At 36.4% G+C, this 22,084-nt stretch overlaps 1 protein-coding gene and 1 pseudogene across 19 annotated transcripts in view; one reads left to right on the top strand and one right to left on the bottom strand.

Annotated features, from left to right (window-relative positions):
- Nucleotides 1–22,084, top strand: part of LOC124518707 (uncharacterized) — a 106,149-nt gene that overhangs the window by 20,130 nt on the left and 63,935 nt on the right. For 12 of the 19 annotated variants that reach the window (XR_006963797.1, XR_006963779.1, XR_006963761.1 and 9 more), the window contains exons 2-3: nucleotides 16,797–16,843; nucleotides 21,213–21,330. The exons of 1 other annotated variant lie outside the window; for it this stretch is intronic. Coding sequence is in view for 4 of the 18 variants with exons in the window: in XM_047088756.1 (XP_046944712.1) it covers nucleotides 7,238–7,242; nucleotides 21,213–21,330 (123 nt within the window). In the remaining 14 variants the exon portion in view is untranslated. Of the gene's footprint in view, nucleotides 1–7,204; nucleotides 7,243–16,796; nucleotides 16,844–19,260; nucleotides 19,299–21,212; nucleotides 21,331–22,084 lie in introns of those variants that run through there. 6 more of the 19 variants (XM_047088749.1, XM_047088765.1, XM_047088774.1 and 3 more) reach the window with 4 other exon arrangements.
- LOC124518702 (60S ribosomal protein L4-like) lies at nucleotides 3,644–5,181 on the bottom strand (annotated as a pseudogene).

Raw genomic sequence — 22,084 nt, 5'->3', positions numbered from 1 at the left:
ACCACACTGTTCTTTGTGATGAAAGAAAAGCAGTGAACACCTTTTCACCTCCATTTCTTTGACTTCAACTTGGGACAGACAGAGTTGATTTTTAAATTACGCGATCTATGACTTGGGTTTACCCTGTTCTCCTCTTCTTTGTAATGAAATAGAATGAGGACTCATTAGGTTTTCTCTCTTGTTAACAGTAATTTTCTTTGGGCAGCTGGATGAAGGACATAAAGGGAAAGAAAAGGCTTTCCCTGCGGAATAACAATTTAGAGGGACTTTGATGGGGAGCGAGGATAAAACCTGGAGAGAAACTACAACCTCCAGGGAGCAGCTGTGAGAACAAGTTCAGGGTATGTGGGAGAGGGCCTCCTGCTTTTCAAAGCTGATGATAGCCATAAAAGAGGGAAGAGGCTGAAGGAGAAGGGTAAATGGCGGGATACCAAATGTGTTCTACCAGTAACGTGTAACACAAGGTAGTCAATTATTCATGGAAATAATCATAGGCATCAGAACAAAAATTGAAGTCATGGCTTTTAAAATGTATGGAAAGTTTTTTTTGAAAGTTTTGGTAAGAGTCACGAGTTTTAAGTAAGATATTTTTAGGTATTTTAGTAAGGTATTTTTGAAGATGTTATTTTCCAACTTCCTTTCCTCGTACTCTCCCCAGACTCACCCCTCTCCACACACAAGGGCCTGGTTGCTCTGTCAAACAGGACAAGAAAGTTCCACCTTTGGTCTTTGGCACTAAGTATTCCCTTTCATGGAAAGTTCTTTTCTAGATATTCTCTTGAGTAATTCCCTCGCCCTTCAAGTCTTTATTCAAAAGTCGCTTCCTCATGGAGACCTACCCAATTAGATGGTGTACCCAGCCTCTCCTTCCACCTAGATTACAACCTCTTCCTCAAAACTCTCTCCATTTCCTTTCCTTTCTCTGTCCATTTTTTCACCATAGAATTTACCATCTTCTAACATGCTTGTGAATATTACTTTTTTTTCCAATATTTATTATTCATTGTCTTCTGCCTCCTCCACCCCCCACCTCCTACCCCCAGATAGAATGCTAAGCTCCAAGAGGGCAAGGATCTTTGTTTCTTTTAATGGATGTGTCCAAAACACCTAGTGCAGTGCCTGACATGTGAAAAGTATAAAGGCATTTAATTAGTATTTGTTAAATGAAGGAACAAAAACTTATGTAATCCACATGAACTGTGAAGTGCATATAACCTAAGGAAGATAATAGAGCTTCTCGGCCTTTTGCCTAAGATCAAGTGTAGGAAGACAACAGAGAAATGTTCACATACATCTGCTTTTTGCTGTTGTTGGGAGATACAGAAACAGGAAGCCAAATAGACACTAAGGCGCTTGTTTTGTTTCCTGGGAGAAGAACCACCTAGAAACTGGTCCTTTTTACTACCCAGTTTACAGTATTTCCTGAGATTAATAATATCTTGCATTTGAGTGATGACTCTAAATTTTTTCTTAAAGGTCTGTGTTATATGTTAGCTCACTTTAATCCCTATTTTGCAATAAAACTAAAGCTCAGAGAGGCAAAAACTTGCTCAATGTGTTACATTCAGCAAATGTGACTTCACATTTGGGTATCGACGCTAATTCCACAAGCTGTCTTCACAGAGAGAAGACAAAGGATTACTCCACTGAGAGGATGAAAGACAAAAGACTGGCGTGTGTGTGTGTGTGTGTGTGTGTGTGTGTGTGTGAGAGAGAGAGAGAAAGAGAGAGAGAGACATGGTGTGATGTCTGTCGGTAGAGTAAGAGGACAAGAACAGAGACAAATTGTCGGAATTAAAGGAGAACATCGCCGTTGACAATGACCTACATTTGTTGTTCAGTATTCAAAACATGTTTTAAAAGTTTAAAATGATATCTAAAATATATTTCACAGTGCTCATTTATGCCTTGAACGCCATAAAATTTAGACTTTGTGAGGGGATTTATTATTCTTTTCATTGTTTCTTATCATGTAACTATAACTCATTTAGAAAATTAAGGTCAATACTGAAATTTTGTCATTGTTTTTCAATAGTTCTTAGCTCTCCAGCTATGAATTCTCCGTATTAGACAGCAATTTTTGCTCTTTGTTATGAGTATTTATCAGATATTTTATTTCTGGGATACACAGCTGTTAACTGCAAAACTATTGTTTTAAGTGTCAACGTTCAATCATTTAGCCCTTTTATTTCTATTTTTTCCCCTAGCAGCTGTTCTATTGATTGTCTAGAAATGGTCCCTTCTATGTTTAAAATTAAAACAGGAAGAGCAAAATAAAAACTTTATATGTAAAAAAAGGATGGTAAAATCATAGGAACCCAAGTGTTGTGCTCCAAGAAACCGAAATGTATTTGCCCTGTAAACATGCCCCCCCACACACATTTGGAATGCACATATACACACTTAATTAAAGTTGGCCTTATTGAAATAATTCAGGAAAAGTATCAAATACATTAAGTGAACACTAGGTGTTTATTACTCTGCTAAATAATGAAACATAGTTTCAGGAAGTGGATAAGCTGTTATTACCCTCATTTTACAGTTGAAACTCAAGCTCAGGGAAGTTGAATAACCTAGTCAAGGTTTCACAGCCAGGAAACTGCAGGGATGAGATTGGAACTGAGTTTTGTCTTGATTTCAAAAAGCTGTGTTCTCTTCTCCTTTTATCTCCTTTTCTCCTGAACTATATCAGACATACAAAAACTGTACAGAGAAAAATGAAACCCTAGGTACCCATCTGCCAACTCAAGAAATAGAAATTATATATATAGTTGGACCCCTAATTATATTTGCCAATCTTGTGCTGCCTCTTTTCCTTCTGAATCCTGAATTGGTATTTTTCATTTCCATTTACATCTTTACATGTTTACTACATATATATGTGTCTCTAAACAATATTTAGTGTTATTTGACACTAATGTTAATTTGTACTAATATATAGACATTTATATATGTATTTATGCATATATACCCATGCACATACACATGTGAATACATATGTATATATGTCTATATACTGATATAAGTGTGCAAATATATGCATATCTGTATATATATGATGAGATATACATGTATATGCATATACTTCACATATATGCTTAATGATGTTACAGGAAAAGTCCATCTGAATGATTGGAACAAGAATTGCTGTGAATTTTGTCAAAAATCATTTGATATCAATGAAGATGATCATATGATACTTCTCTAATTTTATAATGTAATGGATTTTTATTTATTGCTTTTCTGTTATTCAAGTATCTTTGATTTTGTGGACTATATCTTGGTGATGATGTATCATTTTTGAATCTACTTTTGGATTTTAATTGCTTAACTTTAGAAATTTATTGTTAATTCAATTTATTTAAACTAAAAATTATTCACCCATTTCTCCCACTTCCTAGCCTCCATCTCTGACAACCACCAATCTGTTCTCTGTATCTCTAAGCTTGTTTTGTTTGCTTGTTTGTTTAAGTTTCCACGTGTAAGAGAGATCACATGGTGTTTGTCTCTCTGATTTATTTCACTTAGCATAATGCCTATTAGGTCCACCCATATTGTCACAAATAGCAAGTTTTCACTCTTCTAATAGCTGAATATTATTGTGTTTAAATAAAGAACCACACGTTCTTTATTCATCCATCGATGGACACTTAGGTTGTTTCCATGTCTTAGCTATTGTAAATAACTCTGCAGTGAACACAGAGGTGTTATATGCCAATACGATACTGTTTGGATCTTTTCTTCCCCCTCACTACCTTTTTATCAGATATTTATTCAAAATTAGCTGTCAAAAATGATTGGGCATTTATGGAATAAACACATTTAAGTTTACACAGCAGGTTTCTTTTCTTCTGTAGTGTGTGGGTTTCTTTTCTGCAGGCTTTTTCTCAGCTGCTGGTTTCTTGGTAGCTGCAACTTTTTTTCCCCCAGAGGCTTCCTCTGCTTCTTCCTTTCCTTTCCCTTTCCCTTTCGCCTTCCCTTCCCTTTCTGTCCTTTCCTTTCTTCCCTGTCACAGGCTCCCTTCTCATCTGATTTGGCTTCTAATGCTGCAGCTGCCTCATCCATCTGGAGTCTGTGATTCTTGCTCTGGTAAAGAACGGTGTTCTGGCTTGCAGTCTTCGCATATGGGTTTAGCTTCAACACAATTCTCAGCTTTTTCAGCGGATTCTTCTTTAGGACTGTGATGAATCCTCTTGTGTGGTGCTCGGAGGTCTCTCTGGATTTCTGGGCTTTACAAGATTCTGGTAACGTCTGTACTGAGCAACTTGTGCATGAGAAGGCTGTAGTTGCTCTCGAGGGAGGCAGCTTTATGTCAAGTGCCATGCAGATTATGTAACCTATGGGAAGCACTTTCAGTCCAAATGCAGAAATGTCCCACATGCTCACCAGGAACAAGTTCCAAAATGTTCGGTTTGCTTGCATTAAGTAGAGTAATTCCAGGGATGTTTCTGAAGGTGTTGATGATATGGTGTCCCTCGTTATAGATGAGGCAGGGTCCTCTGCGATGGATACAACAACAGCTTCTCATTTTGCCCCTGCCAGCTCTCATTTGCTGAGAGGCACAGAACTTTTTGCTATCACTCCAGGCCTTAAGTTTCTTAAGAAGCAAAACAACCTGCTTGGTCTTATTGTAGCCTTCAACTGTACCTTCAACCACCAAAAATGGTCCAGGAGTTCCCTCAGTAGGATGACATGAAGACATGACCAGAGCTGGGAAGGCCGAGGCAGCGGGGGAAGAGCAGATGGCATATCACTCGTGTGCTGTGTTCACCATGCAGTGACAATGGCACCAGGTTTTGGTTTGTGCAAACATGCAGCCCCCACCACATGTCTCCAAAAGTACCTTGGCCAGAACTGTGAATCCCACTGCTTCCAACTCTGGCGGGCAACGTGAACCCCACGCCTCAGCACTGGTTGGATGGCCTGCTAATTCACTGACAGCATGGGGCTGTCCATTGTTTTTGCACAAGTTGGGGTGAGCAAAGTTCACAATACCTGGTCAAATGGGAGTCCTAAACATGCCAGGCAAAGTGGCATTTTTGCCAGATGACTCCCCTTTTTCAGAGTACGTGGATATCAGTGGGCACGCGCACGCCATGGCAGGAAGAGAAGGTGGTCATGCTTCTCTCAACCTTACTAGCTCCTACAGGAAAAGTTGTTTTGATTTTTTTTTAATTTTTCAAATGGGTTTTCTTGTTTTCTTTGGATAAATACCCAGAAGTGAAATTGCTGGATCATATGGTAGTCCTATTTTGAATTTTTTGAGAAACCTCCATACTGTTTTCCCTAGTGGCTGCCCCAATTTACCTTCTCAGCACCAGTGCATTAAGGCTTCCCTTTTCTCTATGTCTTCACCAACACTTACTATTTCTGGTCTTGTGGATAATAGCCATTCGAACAGGTGTGTGGTGATTGTGGTTTTGATTTGCATTTCTCTGATGATTAAAGATATAGACCATCTTTTCATGTATCTGTTGACCATTCTGTATGACTTCTTTAGAAGAATGTCTACTCAGTTCTTCTCATTTTTAACTGGATTTTTTTTTTTTTTGCTATTTAGTTGTATGTGTTCTTTATATATTTTGGATCTAACCTCTTATCAAATATATGGTTTGAAAATATTTTCTCCCATTCATTAGGTTGCATTTTCATTTGGTTGATGGTTTCCTTTGCTGTGCAGAAGTTTATAGTTTGATGTAGTCTCACGTGTTTATTTTTGCTTCTGATTCAAAAAATCATCCCAAGGGGCGCCTGGGTGGCGCAGTCGGTTAAGCGTCCGACTTCAGCCAGGTCACAATCTCGCGGTCCGTGAGTTCGAGCCCCGCGTCGGGCTCTGGGCTGATGGCTCAGAGCCTGGAGCCTGTTTCCGATTCTGTGTCTCCCTCTCTCTCTGCCCCTCCCCCGTTCATGCTCTGTCTCTCTCTGTCCCAAAAATAAATAAACGTTAAAAAAAAAAAAAAAAACTTAAAAAAAAAAAAAAAACAAAAAATCATCCCAAGACCTATGTCAAGTTGCCTGTGTTTTCTCCAAGGAGTTTTATGGTTTTAGGTCTTATAATCAAGGTTTTAACCCATTTTGAGTTCACTTTTGTGTATGTTGTAAGATTGTGGCCCAATTTCAGTCTTTTGCATGTGGCTGTCCAATATTCCCAACACCATTTTTGGTGAAAGAAACTGTCCTTTCCGCATTGTATATTCTTGACTCCTCTGTCGTAAATTAATTGACTATATATGCGTGGATTTATTTCTGGGCTCTCTATTCTGTTCTATTGAGCTATGTGTCTATTTTTATGCCAATACCATATTGTTTTGATTGCTACAGCTTTGTAATATAGTTTGAAATCAGGAAGCACGATGCCTTCAGCTTTGTTCTTTTTTCTCAAGATTGCTTTGACCATTTGGAGTCTTTTGTGGTTCCATACCAATTTTTAGGATTGTTTGTTCTATTTCTGTGAAAAAGGACATAGGAATTTTGATAGAGATTGCACTGAATCCTAAATTGCTTTAGGTAGTACGGATATTTTTAACTATTAATTCTTCCAATCCACGAGAATGGAATACCTTCCTACTTATTTTTGTAACCTTAGATTTCTTTCACCAATATCTTATACTTTTCAGAGTATAGGACTTCCACCCACCTCCTTGTGTAAATTTATTCCTAGGTGTTTTATTCCTTTTGATGAAATTGTAAATGGGTTTTCTTAATTTCTTTTTCTGATAGTTTGCTGTTTGTAGAAACACAACAAGTTTTCATGTATTGGTTTTGTATCCTAAAACTTAACTGAATTTATTAATTCTAACAGTTTTTTGGCAGAGTGTTTAAGGTTTTCTGTATATAGTATCATGTCATCTGCAAATAGTGACAATTTTACTTCTCATTTTCCAATTTTGATGCCTTTTATTTCTTTTTATTGCCTACTTGCTGTGTTGAATACTCTGTTGAATAAAAGTGGTGAGAATGGGCATCCTTGTCTTATTCCCAATCCAATGTTGAATACGACGTTAGCTATGGGCCTGCCATATATGGCCTTTAATATGTTGAGGTATGTTTCCTCTATACCAGCTTTGTTAAGAGTTTTTATCATAAACAGATGTTGAATTTTGTCAAATGCTTTTTCTGCCTCTAATGATATGATAATATAATTTTTATCCTTCATTTTGTTAATGTGGTATATGACATTGATTCATTTGCAGATGTTGAACCATCCTTGGATCCCTGAAATAAATCCAACTTGATCATGGGGTATGATCCTTTTAATGTATTGTTGAATTTGGTTTGCTAACATTTTGTTGGGGGCTTTTGCATCTATGTCATCAGGGATATTGGCTTATCATTTTCTTTTCTTGTGACAATTTTGTCTGGTTTTGGTATCAGGATAATGCTGGGCTTGTAAATGAGTTTGGTAGAGTTTCTTCCTCCTCTATTTTTTTCTATCAAATCTAAACTTTATTCAAGATTTATGCCTGGGTGGCTCAGTCAATGAAGCATCTGACTTTAGCTCAGGTCATGATTGAAAATGTAGTTTCACCAATTGTAACAAATATATCACTTTGGTGGGGGATATCAATAAGGGGGAGGTGATGCAAGTGTGGGGGCAGGGGGATACATATAGATCTATCGCTTTCCCTCAATTTTGCTGTGAACCCAAAAGTGCTCTAAAAAAACAAAGTCTTAATAAATTTAAAAAAAAGTAAGAAGTCTGTGATTTGGGTCAACATAACAGCATGTTTGGTAATTATGAGTAAAAATGAAATGACACCTAGAGATGTGGTCTGAGTTACCATTACACAGAAGGAAGGCAAACTAATATTCTTGCCTTCTTGGCCATGAGTTAATTTGGAAAATGTGATAAGGCCTGTGTATTCAGCCTTGGTATAGTCATGGTCATCAATAAGGTAACTAGATTTTCCTTGGAATGATCCAAAGAACCCAAAGTACCACATTGGTCATACCACAGTGCGTTTGTTTTTCCTTCACTTATTTGATCCAGGCTTAAGTGGATTATTTGCCTCGTTTGGTTTACACCTTTTTTTTCCTCATAAAATTGTTTAAATATATAAGGTGAGGGACCATGTCTTATTCAGGTTTATCAATCACTATTTTTGAAGGAAAGAATTATTCGGCCAAAGATAGGAAAATTCACTTGGACCCAAACATTCTAGGCCTGAGAGAAGCCAAATCATCTGCCTATTTACCAAAGTGGGATTAATGCCACTTCACAAGCTTACAGATATAAAGATGGCCGCAAAGTCTCGATGTATATGGCCTTTGTGGAATTACATAGTTACAGGAAAATCAGTCTCCTTAAACATTCTCTCAGCAATAACATTGACAACCCTGTTCTGTTACTTTTACTAATCTGAATGTGAGTTAATGACCGTGTGGAGGTGGAAGGTGAGAAGTAGCTGTCCACACAGTGTTATACGAGAAATTCTTAAAAAGTCTCTGCCCCAAATTACTTCCACTCTTTTCTTGAAAATCCCACATTTTTAATACTAAGAAAGCCATAATTGAATATAGAATAAAAATATAAAATGATCTGTTTATAAACTGATAATAACTTGATCACTATGTTCTACCTACCTCACTGTTTCCTATGCTTTTCTTATCAAGCAGCATACCCAGGCAGAAAAGACAGACTTCTTAGATAAGAGAAGGTTCCCTAGGAATTAGAGGGCCTGAGTTTCCTTGCTGAAAACTCCAAATACATTCTTAAGATCCATTTAACATAATTAAATCTTAGTGACAAAGAACCAATCAATCGGGCAGACTCAGGTATAGTTATAGCTCTGGGAACATTGGGATAGCATAAAGATTCTGGATGTCTTTGGAATGAAGAAAATAGACATTTTCTTCCAGTTTCCTACTCTTTGGGAATTTTCTTCTTTTAAATAATTAATTATGCATTTGGGGGATCAATGATTTTATCACATTTTCAATTCATAAAATTTCTCATATGTCTAAGCAATATCTGCATTTTACCAAGAGGCACAAGTCATAAAAATCAAAAGAATATTTTCTTTAGAATCTTAGGAACATACAGAAATCTTAGGAGAGATACTGTTGTAACATATTTGTTTTGATAAAGAACAAATTTCAAAGCTTTTTTATTTAATTCATCCAAGGTTATAAGCAAGAAATAATCTGAAGAGGCTAGTGACATAAATGGTCTTCCAGGTGGAAAAAGAATATATATCCCTAGTTTTCAATTATAGAGTAAACACCTTTGCAGACATCAACCATGAAAAGAGACGAACAAAGCTTTGGGCAGTTTAAACGCTATCAGTCACTGCACAAAAGGAATAAGAAGTATGCTTTTCTCTTTTCAATCAGTTGCATTTTAGTTATTAGAAAACAGAACATTCAATGAACATCTGTCAGTACTATTTTCAGGAGTTCTTTAGAATGTTTTTATATTTAATTAAAGGTTTGTTTTCATATTACCTTGAGCATGACTCACTGGGGACAGACACAAGAAGGGGCCTAAACATACTAATTGATATGTAGGAAAACTGAGCATATGAGTTGAGCCTATTTGTGGCATAAACTAATTTAGAAACCAAAAACTTTGGAACATATCCATAAATAAAACAAATACAAAATGTAGTCTTTGAGCAGAAACTCAAGCTTACTATACTTTGAGCAAAAGTAGTAAATGAACATAGAAATATAAAAAATATATAAGCCAAGGATTAATTTGTTACCATACATGAAAGAAGTTTTTATTTTAAGGAAGTATTTTTACAGGAAGTCTTTCTGTAAGTATTATTATGCAACTCAATTTACTATTGTTTTATCCATTACTACTTTTAAAGGATGTTAGTAGATGCCCACTGTAAGATATTTTTGTGTTGAGCAAGGAGAAAGACTTATAAAAGATTATTGAATGATACCCAGAATTATTTTAATTTTCATGTGTCTATTTCTTTCACTGGGGGTAATGATACCCTTCCAAAAAACCTGTCAAAAGTACTATTTTTCCAAATATGTCACATAAATCATTAATATGAGCTGCTTTTATGATGAAAGACTGTAGGTCAGTTTTAAGTATAAGAGAATAAGTCACATGGTCAAGTATTAACTTTTTTTTTTTTTAACATTTATTTATTATTGAGAGACAGACCGTGAGCAGGGGAGGGGCAGAGAGAGAGGGATACACAGAATCTGAAGCAGGCTCCAGGCTCTGAGATGTCAGCACAGAGCCCAATGCGGGACTCGAACTCACAAACTACGAGATCATGACCTAAGCCAAAGATGGACACTTAACCGACTGAGCCACCCAGGAGTCCCACCAAGTATTAAATAACGGACATTAAACTTCTCACTAACAATCTTTTTTTAATCTATTTTTTTTAAGTTTATTTATTTGTTTTGAAAGAGAGAGTGTGCGTGGAGAGGAGAGAGAGAGAGGAAGACAGAGAACCCCAAGCAGTGTCCATGCTGTCAGTACGGAGCCTGATGCCAGGGAGGGCTTGAACTCATGAATCATGAGATCGTGACCTGAGCTGAAGCCAAGAGCCAGACGCTTAACTGACTATACCACCCAGGCTCCCCAACATCCTTTTTTTATTTGAAATTCCTTTCCTGTACTTTTTGCTACACTTCCCCCTACTTTTTTTCTGTCTCCAGTATTCCTGTCTCTCTGCCCTCTCCCTTGTTTCTTCTTCTGCTTTCATTCCTTGCTGTCTATACCCTGTCTACAGTGGTACCCAATGATATTTCCAACACTGCTTGGTTTTCTGTTAGCATACATAGTTATATATAGATATTAGTAAATCAGTATATATGAGTATATGAGAGCATAACATTATGGACTATAGAATAGCTAGGCTAAAGGAAATTTCTAAGAATTTTATTTTATTGTCAGAGGATCAATCTGAACAGTGTTCAAACTCTGAGAAATAAGTCTTTCCAATACTTCTTAGCTAGACAGATGGATAATTACTAATCAGTAAGTAAGGTAGATAAAGCAGTTCTCATGACTTCTAGTTGTATTTACAACATACCTGAGAATTTGATGTGGTAAATACAAAGACAAAAACATGGTAAAGTAGAAAAGGACTTCAAATTAAAAAGAAAAATGCAATGTTCTAGAGCAAACATGTCTTAAAATAGTGTCCTTTCCCATTCTCAAAATTAGCTGTGTCACTAGTTAGCAGGCACAGCCATTGTTAATTTTTTCTTGTCCTCCATGTTATAATCTACGTCATTTGAGTCAGAGTCGGGCATGTATGAACACAAGTGGTGAGTGAGAGTTGTGAAATAATACAACTGTCATAGACTTGCAGATTTAGGTTTCCAGATTCCAGTGGTGCCGGCCACTTGTGATGCCACTGTAAAAATAGCATTACACTTTTGTATTGAGACCATTTATCTCAAAGACTTTGGAAGTATAGCTAATGCCATAACCCCCCAGGTGCTACATGAATCAGGTGTTTGCACGGCTAGTTACTTAGCCACTGTCAGATTTGTTTGAATTAGATGTTAAAAAGTGGATGCAGAATATTAGTAACTAAAGTTATATCATTTATAGACAAATAGAACCAAATATGGAGGCACAACAATAAATGAGGTTAATTTTTTAAAACCTGAGTGGAGACATACAGAAAATACTATATAATCATATTTTCTTTCACTTTAACCAATTAAACAAATCAAGGTTTTTGACTCTTCCTGCAGCTTTCTTGAGTATTGATTGCCTCAGATCCCAAAGTAGTAGTTTCTGGCTCACCCTGTTATCTTTTCTACTTGACTAAGTGTACACTATCTTAGCTGAGTTACAAATGTCTGTTTATATAAGAAAAATATGGATAACCTGACACTATTGATACTCTGCCATGGTGTTACTGTAATTTTCCTTTGTGTTTTCTATTCATATACCAATCCAAACCATTGGGAAGATAGAGGACATACCTTGTAGACTTATATTTTAAGAAAACTTTATTTGTGCGTGTGATTTCCAAGTCTAACCATAACATCCCTTTGTGTGTTAGCAAAGCAGTGGATCCACAATACTAAAATTCTACAGTTATTCCCCTTTAAAAAGTCCAAGAGAAGGGAATGCAGTCCAATCACCACTATTTACTCATGAGTAATCTGACAAGGTAAGTGATCAAAATCACACAACTTGTCAGAAACAAAAGTAAAAGCAAAGCTCCAGGCTTCTAGCTCAAGTTCAGTGCCTTGCCCCTTGTCCACTGTAACCTAGTTACTAGAATATAAGTGACATTCACTGCACTTAAAGTATAGATATGGATGCTACTGGAGTTTTCAAATGAAATCAAATTCACACCCAACTGTTTTTCGTATCATAAACAGCAATAGCAATTCAGCTTAGAGATAAAGCAGCACTTCAAAATATTTTCTTACAACTTTTTTTTTTGTAGAAGGGCAAGATTTTATTAGATGATCTCCATTGTTCCTTCTAGTTTTAATACCCTCAGAATTCATGAATCATCCTAGAACACATTGGTATGCAGCAAATGGCAAGAGGGATGCCTTTGTAAATTTAAAATGTTACAGTGCATATTTACTGCTGAAAACATAGAATAAGAATAACCATCACAGTTGAAATGAGTATTTATTCTCCCTTTAATTTTGCTATATTTCATACTTTCCTACCCCCACTATTTTCCCATTTCATTCCCATCAATCTACATAACGTGCTCTGTCCATAAAGTCAGTGTGGTAGAATCAAAAGAGAACAGGCTTTGGCATAAGTTAGTATTTGAATCCAGGCTGTGTAACTTTGAACCACATACTTAATCTTTTTTGAGTCTCAGTTTCTTCCTCTGCATAATATAATTAGATTACATGAACATAAGCCTGCCGAGGTGGTTATGAGGATCAGTGATCATAAGTGTAATATGCTTAGCACAGTGCTGTGATATAATACTGATAATAATCAGATTCTTATTATTATTCCAAAACAAGTATTCTGCAAACTAGACAGGTGGGGGAAGGAGAAGGAGGAGGTAAATGGCCCAGCCATGTCTCTTTAAACATTTTACTGTAAAACTCACTTTTCTCTTTCCTCTTATAATACTCTGCTCTACTTATATATATATATATAAGTAGAAGGAGTGTATAATGAATACCATGTGCCATGGACAATTATGAAGATATGGCCATCTTGGGGTGCCTGGGTGGCTCAGTCAGTTAAGTGTCCCACTCTCGATTTTGGCTCACGTTATGATCTCGCAGTTTGTGAGTTGAAGCCCCACACCCCACAACAGTGCCACAGCATTGACAACACTGACAGTGCGGAGCCTGCTTGGATTTTTCTCTCTCTCCCTCTCCCTCTCCGCCCCCCCCTCAAAAATAACTAAATAAACATGTAAAGATACGGCCATCTTACTTTATCTCTGCTTCCTCTATTCCTCCAGTCTTGAATTATTTTAGAGCAAATCCAGATGACCTACCATTTCATCCATAAACACTTCAATATTTGCCTTTGAAAGATAAGAACTCTTTCATAAAACAAACCACATGATCGATCACTAACAAATTAATAATAATTTCTTTTTATTTTCAAAGAGCTACATTATTATTCCTTTTTTAAATCGGGCTTCTCTGACAATATCATGGTCATCCTTTATTCACAGTAGAAAAGGTAAAGTAATTTGTATTGACAAAAAGTATATGAATGCCTATTTTCCTACATATTATCCCAAATTGGATTTTATAATTCTTTTATTCATTGTTAATTACCCACTTACGCTTTTATGAATTGTTTATTCATGCCTTTACTTACTTACTGTTGAAGTGTTTTGTTTTGTTTTGTGTTTTCTCATTGGTTTGTTAAGAGTTCTTCACAAACCTGGATATGTCCTCAGATTGTTCACATTGGCTAATACTGCCATAATTTTACCCTACGTTTTCATTTATTTACTAAACCAGAACACTGGAGAGAGAAAGTATGCACCTGTGGATTATTTATATTGTGGGCAAACACTATTTTTCCAGGGACCTTCCAAGTCTACTTGCAATACCCTTTGTTTCACAATGGATATGAACCCTTTGTCATATATATTGCAACTATTGCAAATATCTTCTCATTGTCATTTATTTTTCACCTTTGTTTATAGTCATTCTCTTTTTAGTAAAATTTCCTGTCTCAAGATAAACATAAATAGTACTAATTTTCTTATATTTTTACCATTTCATTTTTTATGTTACCTCAACTCAGTCTCAAATTATTGTCATATGAGGCATGAATTAGTTATAAATTTACCTTCATCTCAAATTGCTAGCTAATTGTTCTACTGCATTTCAGTAGACCATTTCCCAATGATTCTCTGCCTTCTTTTTCAACTAAATTATACACTGAACAATTTAAAAAATATACATTATATGATTAAAAAATATATTTATAAAATATATGTGTATATACAACAAAATTTGTATATATGTATATATTTGTATATATGTATATACAACAAAATTTGGGGATAAAAAAGGTTTCCTAGGAAAAATGTATTAATTTGTCTTTCATGACTTCCATTTTCTAAGATTAAAGTGACTGCACTGAATGCATTTTTTTAAAAAGTTATTTTTTAAAATAACTTTTATTTATAAAAGTAAAATAAATTTTTATAAAAAGTACTTAATAATTATCAAATATTTATAATTATTTATTTAAATAAATATATTTAAATAAATATTTATTAAATATTTGTTTAATAATTATAAAATATAATTAAATAATTATAAAAAAATTTATTTTTAAAAAAGTTTTATAAAAATAAAAATAATTTACATTCATTTTGTGTGTGTGTGTGTGTGTGTGTGTGTGTGTGTGTGTGTATGACAAAAGCAGGGACCTAAGGAGTAGCATAAGTTTTAACTGAGAGTAGAAAAATAGAAAAAAAGCAGTCTACATAGGGTGTAGTGCTTTATTGGCATATAGGAAATAAAAGGAAACTAAAATTTTTAGGGAATAAACAATGAAAAATTGTGTAAATGAAATAAAATGTTAGCTGTGAATTGCAAAGTTTTCCCATTTCATTCTTGCTAAGGACTTATCAGAGTCCTTAGCAAAAAACTTACCAGCTTTTCCAAGTTGACTTCTGTATACAATCCTTATACTATACCTTTTACTTATTTTACATTTATTTAGCCCCACTATGTGCCAGGCATTTTGCTAGGCGCTGGTTATACAAAAAGGAGTATGGCTCAGTTCATGCCCTGAAGGAGTTCGTACTTGTATTGGCTTCATTTTTTATATTGTGTTGTAATTATCTGTTTATGGGCCTAAATCTCTTCCCAGACCAAGACCTTTTGCAGAACAGTGTCCATGGTTTATTCATATTCTAATCCCTGGTGTTTAGAATAATTCCTGACACACAGTAGCTGCTGACCAATGAATATTTGTTGAATTCCCTGGAAGCAGAATCCCATTATTTCCAGGGTCATTTATGCCCACATTCATCTGCCAAGGGAAGATAAGCATTTATTGTTGCAAATGAGTGACTTTTTCTCCTGTGCTCAGGCTTCTTCCAGTGTTGCCATGCCACACAACTTTTTTTGTCTCCTACAAATCCACTCTCTGTCCTTCTTCACCCACCCCCTCCCTCTCCCGCACCAGGACTGTCCTGTTTCCATTACATCAGTGGTCTCCAACTCCCTAGCCTTCTTGCTATGAGGCTTTCTCAGGCTGCATGTGTTCCTCCAAAGAAAGTCTTTAGTCTTCTCAAGGTGGCCTGTTGTGGTACACTCTCCTTTCCTTTTGTCTTCCAATAACTTCATCCCTTCATCCTTCTAAGTCTATGGTGGTGGCTGGCTGGCAGCTAATAGCCCTGGGTTCCTGATACTCTTTTGTGGTTTCAATACATGCCCATTCACTCCTTTAGGAATAATCTCTTTGTAAATAAAATCTCTTCACATTATACTATTTTAAGTGTGCCATCTATTTGTTTGCTTTCAATATTTTATCATTATTATTCTTACTACTACTGCTTTTCCTGGAGAGTACAAGCATGTCAGGTAGGCGAGGAAGGTAAGTAGGGGTAGAAGTAATTTTGTGCATGTGCAGGAAAGCAGTTTTATGTTTGAAGGTATCTAATAGCCTGAAAAGTAATTCCAAATATTGGAGTATGCTTTGGCAGAAGGATCCGTGAAAATAAGCGAGGTAAAACTTGAATACCTCTAAAAATAAATGTGCTCTGAGGTACAGCGATCAGTTGGTGAGTCACACTGAGTTGTGTTAAGTTTTTATTTTTATTTATCTTATCCCAACATTAATCATGCCTATCCTGGGACACTCAATGGTTTTTCTGTCTCTTGACAAGTTGCCAAGATAAACCTATTTGCCATTATTATTTAAAGGTGATACTGTCCATCCCAGATAAAGAATTCTATTCTTCACCTATTAGTTGAGTTACAAAAACCCTGTCAAACTATAGGAACATGATCTAAAACTTTCAGGAGTAATTTTTAAAGTTCTCCAAAATGATATGATTCACTGATCTAACTTTCAGTTTCCTTGATTCTTATGGTGCATTGAGTAGTGTTCATTTTCTTCAAAAGCATAGACTCCAAAGGAATAAATCACACCTGGTTGCTTTTGCTTACTTGACTCATGATTCTGGTGGATCATTCACTAAATGCTTGCTACTGTGTTTATCTTATGTTATAAATAAAGAAATATGTAGATAAAAATATCCTAGACATTTGTACTTATTTCATTTATTCTTCTACTCAACAAGCTTTTATGAGAACCAATTAAATAATAGATATCATGATAGTGAGGCCCTGAGGAATTCTAAATGAATAAGACACATCTCATTTTTCTTAAGGTACTTAAGTGAAGATTGATGGGCTATGAAAATGAATTTCATTAAAGGTAACGACACTTTCCCTTTCTGTTACAAAGATATAGGAAGAACTATGACCTCATAGTGACTGTAACCAAATCTCTGCATAGATACTGGTGGTTTTGGTGGTGATGGATATGTCTGAATTCACCTCCTCCACATTCTGAGACTTTTTTTCAGTATTAATATTTTTATAATGTATCACAGTTGCAAAACTCATCTGTGGTGTAGCAAGTTCAGACAAGATAAACGGTAGGTTTGATTTTTGTTTTGGTCTAAGGAAGATATGTATTAAAGAAAACCCTTATACATGTGGAACCAAGGAAGCCATGAGACTTCTTTGATGTAGAAGCTGTTAAAGTAACTGCAATCGGTACCTGATGTCACTCACCCTAACATCTTGATATTGAAGCAATTTTTATATATATTGAATGTATTTATTTGAAGCATTGGTACTATTTCATCATTTCCCACTGAATAAACTTTAATAGGAAGATGTCATGTGCTGGGAAACTAGTAACTCTTGCTTTTAAGTTCCTATTTAATTCATGACTTCACTATTACTCCTGTCTCCTTGCATTTCCTCATGGCATTCCATTTCATCAATAATAGAAAAGTCTCTAGTTTTAACACACTTCATTTTTATGCACTGGAGTTCTTTTCACTGGCACTTGCTGATATTCCTCCTCAGCTGTTTCTATTTATGACGATACCATTGTGCTTCAAAAAGATCTATTTTTTTAGAAATGATAAAGGAACATTTTAACAAATTCTGTATTAGGAGAAATATTTAGTCTTTATGCAGTTTTTGAAAAACCAAATAATAGATTTTCAATTAATTTCTTTTAGTATATGTATAGGTTGCTCTAGATAGAAGCGTGTTGGCACTCTCAGGGAGTTATGTGATCAGTGTCCTCTCACTTACAGTTCTGACAAGGCCTGCAAATGTCCAGTGCTGATCAGGCATAGGTTCCTATGTCCTACAAATAAAAAGGAAATAAATAAGAAGCAGCAGCTTTGGACCTCAATTGTATGTCCATTTGCCCCCTTGGATAAGACAGTTCTATTCTGACCTATTGAGAGTTTAGATTGCTTAGAGAATGATCTGAAGCACATTTCAAAGATTCAGTGACTTTTTAGGAGGTCTGTATTATCTGTTCTGTGAAGAACAGATGTGTATCATTTAATTAAATTAATCACCTTACAGAAATTAAGTTTTCTTATTTTATTTTATGTACTACAAAATCATTCTCTTGTTTACAATATTTAAGATGGTCCTGAATATACAATATGCACCCAAGGGGGCTACATTAACATGCAATCGCCTGAGGGCAAAATGAATGCCTTTATTCTTGAAGACTTCATAGAAGGGGAGACCACTTCCTTGCCATACTTTATGCGGAAACTGCTTCTTACTCACGTGAGAATTCAAGCAAAATAAAAGGACCACACATATACAAAATCAGTCTAGTTAGGTTTCCTATTTTATAAATGTATGAAAGAAGTAAAATGTTAAGCATTTGTTGAAAGGCTATCTTAACTTTAAGTATCTCAAATAATATTAAATGTTATCAATTATAGCCTAAACTTCATCATTCAAAAGCCCCAGATAAGTCTTGTTTTTAAGGACAGGGAGACAAAGCTTGCTTTTTTCTTAATCTGGTTGTTAAATTAACTTGCCTCCAGAAAACAAACTGTTTTAAACTGTTATAAATAATTAACCAAAAACAATGTTCTGCATTTTTGAAAGTCTACATTTTTTTTCAAAGCAGTAGCTTTAATTTCAAGAGAGTAGTCTTTAAAGAGAGGAGCCAAATGCATTTTTAAAAAGCCAACAATATGATTTCTTCTCTCTCATTAATATGTTCTTGGCATAGAAAAAAAAGCACCTTACTTAAATAACTTCTTACTAATGGCCTCCACGAAACTCCCATCCATCCATCTACATTCTTCCCATATATTCCTGTCAATTCAATGGTTATTTGCCATTTAAGTCAGTTTTTGTTTGGAGAGCTAGACATTTTTTAAATGTGAGATACATGCTTATCTTTGAGAATTTATATTTTGGATTGTGCTCTTAATTTTTCTTATAGGATTTCCTTACTTTTACATTTTAAGGCAGAAGTCTTTTATAAATTGGGAAGATTATTTCGTGATAAAATGAATGCTGCAATCCAACGTTCCAGATTTTACCACCTACTGACTATAAAATCAGATCATGCTTTCTATTAATTCTCCAGTGACTGCAGCTTGACCATCTAGCAACCTAATCACTGGAATTAAGACTTCTTTACTTCTTTGAGTTTTCCCAAGTCCTGCCTCACATCTGCTCAGGAGCAGGTGGCCTCTTCGTCACACTGCTGCCTTTACTGGTGGTCCTGCTCATGAGACCATGAAACATATGGGCTCGGCTCTCCTGTCCTCCAAGAATGACAGCTACCAGGGCTGCCTTTTTGATCTCACACAACCTGGAGCTTGAAACAGGTGATAGATATCTCCCTAACTCCCCACAGTACAATTGAGACCAGGCTAAAACGATGACTAGACTTTATTAAAAGTTTGGATGTCAGGGGCGCCTGGGTGGCGCAGTCGGTTAAGCGTCCGACTTCAGCCAGGTCACGATCTCGCGGTCCGTGAGTTCGAGCCCCGCGTCAGGCTCTGGGCTGATGGCTCGGAGCCTGGAGCCTGTTTCCGATGCTGTGTCTCCCTCTCTCTCTGCCCCTCCCCCGTTCATGCTCTGTCTCTCTCTGTCCCAAAAATAAATAAAAACATTGAAAAAAAAAAAATTTAAAAAAAAAAAAAAAAAAAAAAAAAAAAAAAAAAAGTTTGGATGTCATGGAAGGAAAGAACAACAAAGATAGTAACTTACTATTTCTCTAAGAGTGGCTACTCTAAAAGCAGACAGAACCTCGGATCTCTTACTGGTGAGTTTCAGGCTGGCTGACAGCTCACCAGGAATGTCCCAGCATATCCATGACTCAGCCCTGTCCACACTCCTAGACCTAATGTGAAGATGCTCCCCTACTCGTGCTTTCTCTCTCTCAAAATAAATAAATAAACTTGAAAAGAACTGTGAGTAAGACTTCTTACCATCCTCTCTATCCCTGCTTTACATTACAAATACCCACAGATGAGACAGATAACTGTGCATATACACAGTTATTGATACTTCCAGTATGGCTCAAATCCAGTTTGTGAAAAGAAACATTTTCTAAGAAACATTTATAAAAGCTCTTCTAAAAAAATCCCCAATTTACATCATTAAATGTTAATTTGCCATTCTGAAACATTTGCTTTGGAGCTTTCTCACGGAGTTGAGGGTTGTTTTATTTTTTTTCTCCCCCAACAATGAGTTGAAACTCCTCTGTTCTTTCCCTAGGAACAAAGTAACAGGCTTCCTCAAGTATTCCATCCAGGAATGTAGGACATTTTTCATACCTTTGAAAGTAGCAGAGGTCTTGCGTTTTGTAGGGATAGTCAGTAGCGGAGATATCAGTGCAAAGAAGAGGTCACCAAGTTTCAAAAATCGCCAAGTTTTAGAATCCAGAGTACCCTATAAAATAACTACCCTAAAACTTAACAGCGGCCATAGAACAACAATTTTTTATTCTCACGACTCTCAGTTGGGCAAGGCTGGACTACAGAGGCTGGGCCCTGAGCCACAGGCTACATATTGGGTTCAGGCCTGCTATAGATACCTCATTCGGGAGCAGCCACTGAGGCACCTTCTCATGGCAGATCCCCAGAGTTCAGAGGGCTACTCAAGTGCATGAGTCCATTCAAGTTTATGCTTGAGCCATCAGTCAAAGGAAGACAGACAGCCTAGCCCGGTGTTAAGGGGTAGAGAAGCTCACTTAGCCCTCTTCTCCACAAAGCTGTGGTAAGGGTGTGGGTGCATAATTCTACTACAGAGGAACAGTAGTTTTGTCCAATAATACAATTCAAAGAGAAAGAGATCTGTGGGTCCACAGCAGAGGGCACATCTGTATGCTTTCTGATAGTGCCCTGAGCATGATGGTGTCAGTACTGATAATAACGACCATGACAGCACTGATAATGATAGCAGCCAACTACTACTGAACACTATGTGCCAGGCATTGTGCTAAGCACTTTACATTAAGCTACCTCATTTTACCCTCACAGCTCTGTGAGGTACGTAATTTGCACACCCTTATTTTACAGGTGAAAATCTGAAGGTTAGGAAATTGAAAAAATTTTGCCTCAGTTCACAGAGATATGGCATGCCCAGGATATGCATCTAAGTGATGCCAAAGTTAGCCTTCTTAAAAAATTCACGATTCTGCCTCTCTACAGTGAAGCCACCAAATCGGTTGCCTGAGGAACTTAGGCAGACAAAGCCATCTGAAGCCCTGCAAAAATGTCTTGTTTCTCTTGCAGGACACAGAGGTTGGCAAGCACCCCTGAGCCCAAGGAGTCTTGCGGACAGGGTGACCCACCAACAATAACCAGAGGCATGTGCTCCACTTCTCCACCCTCCCTGATTGCAATGACCCAGGTAAAAGGATTGGGGAGAAAGAACTAAGAATTACCAAGGTCAAATTTTCCACTGGCTTGGTGTAAAAAATAATTAAGCAAATGATAAATATATATTTTCTTATTTTTTTAATATTTATTTACTTCTGAGAGAGAGACAGACAGAGGGCAAGTGGGGGAAGCGCAGAGAGAGGAGACACAGAATCTGACCCAGACTCCAGGCTCTGAGCTGTCAGCACAGAGTCCGACGCAGGGCTCGAACTCACGAACTGCAAGATCATGATCTGAGCTGAAGTCGGACGCCCAACCGACTGAGCCACCCAGGTGCCCCAGAAAATAATAAATATATTTCTTGTGCCTATACATTTGTACAATGAGATTTATACCCATTACATAGATTATCTCTATTCTCTCTTACCACTTTGCAGTATAGAGTGTTTCCTGTAGATTATGAACAACTAGAAGTGAGGAAATTTCTGTTATTTGACTTTGTTCCATACACACAGTAGAGTGCCACACTACTGTCGATTGATGGATCACTGAAATACCTTTAATAAGATTTCTCTATTACTCTATGTTTCCCCCTAATAAATTCTGCTTACTTAAAATTTTGAAGTCTTGATTGTAACTATAAAGTCAATGACCATGGATAGCTTAATAGCTTATACCTCAAATGATCTTGCTCTTAGGAATGTATTTCCTTTTTTTTTTTTTACCCCTTTTTTTATTCTTAAGGTATTTGTTTTGAGGCTATATCAGAGAATGTACCATGAAAA

This window comes from Lynx rufus, unplaced genomic scaffold (assembly GCF_022079265.1).
Source record: "Lynx rufus isolate CCGP_SWC_20201006 ecotype Redwood Valley unplaced genomic scaffold, mLynRuf1.p SCAF_1, whole genome shotgun sequence".
NCBI classification, from domain to species: domain Eukaryota; kingdom Metazoa; phylum Chordata; class Mammalia; order Carnivora; family Felidae; genus Lynx; species Lynx rufus.
This window is presented reverse-complemented; position numbering and strand designations above follow the sequence as displayed.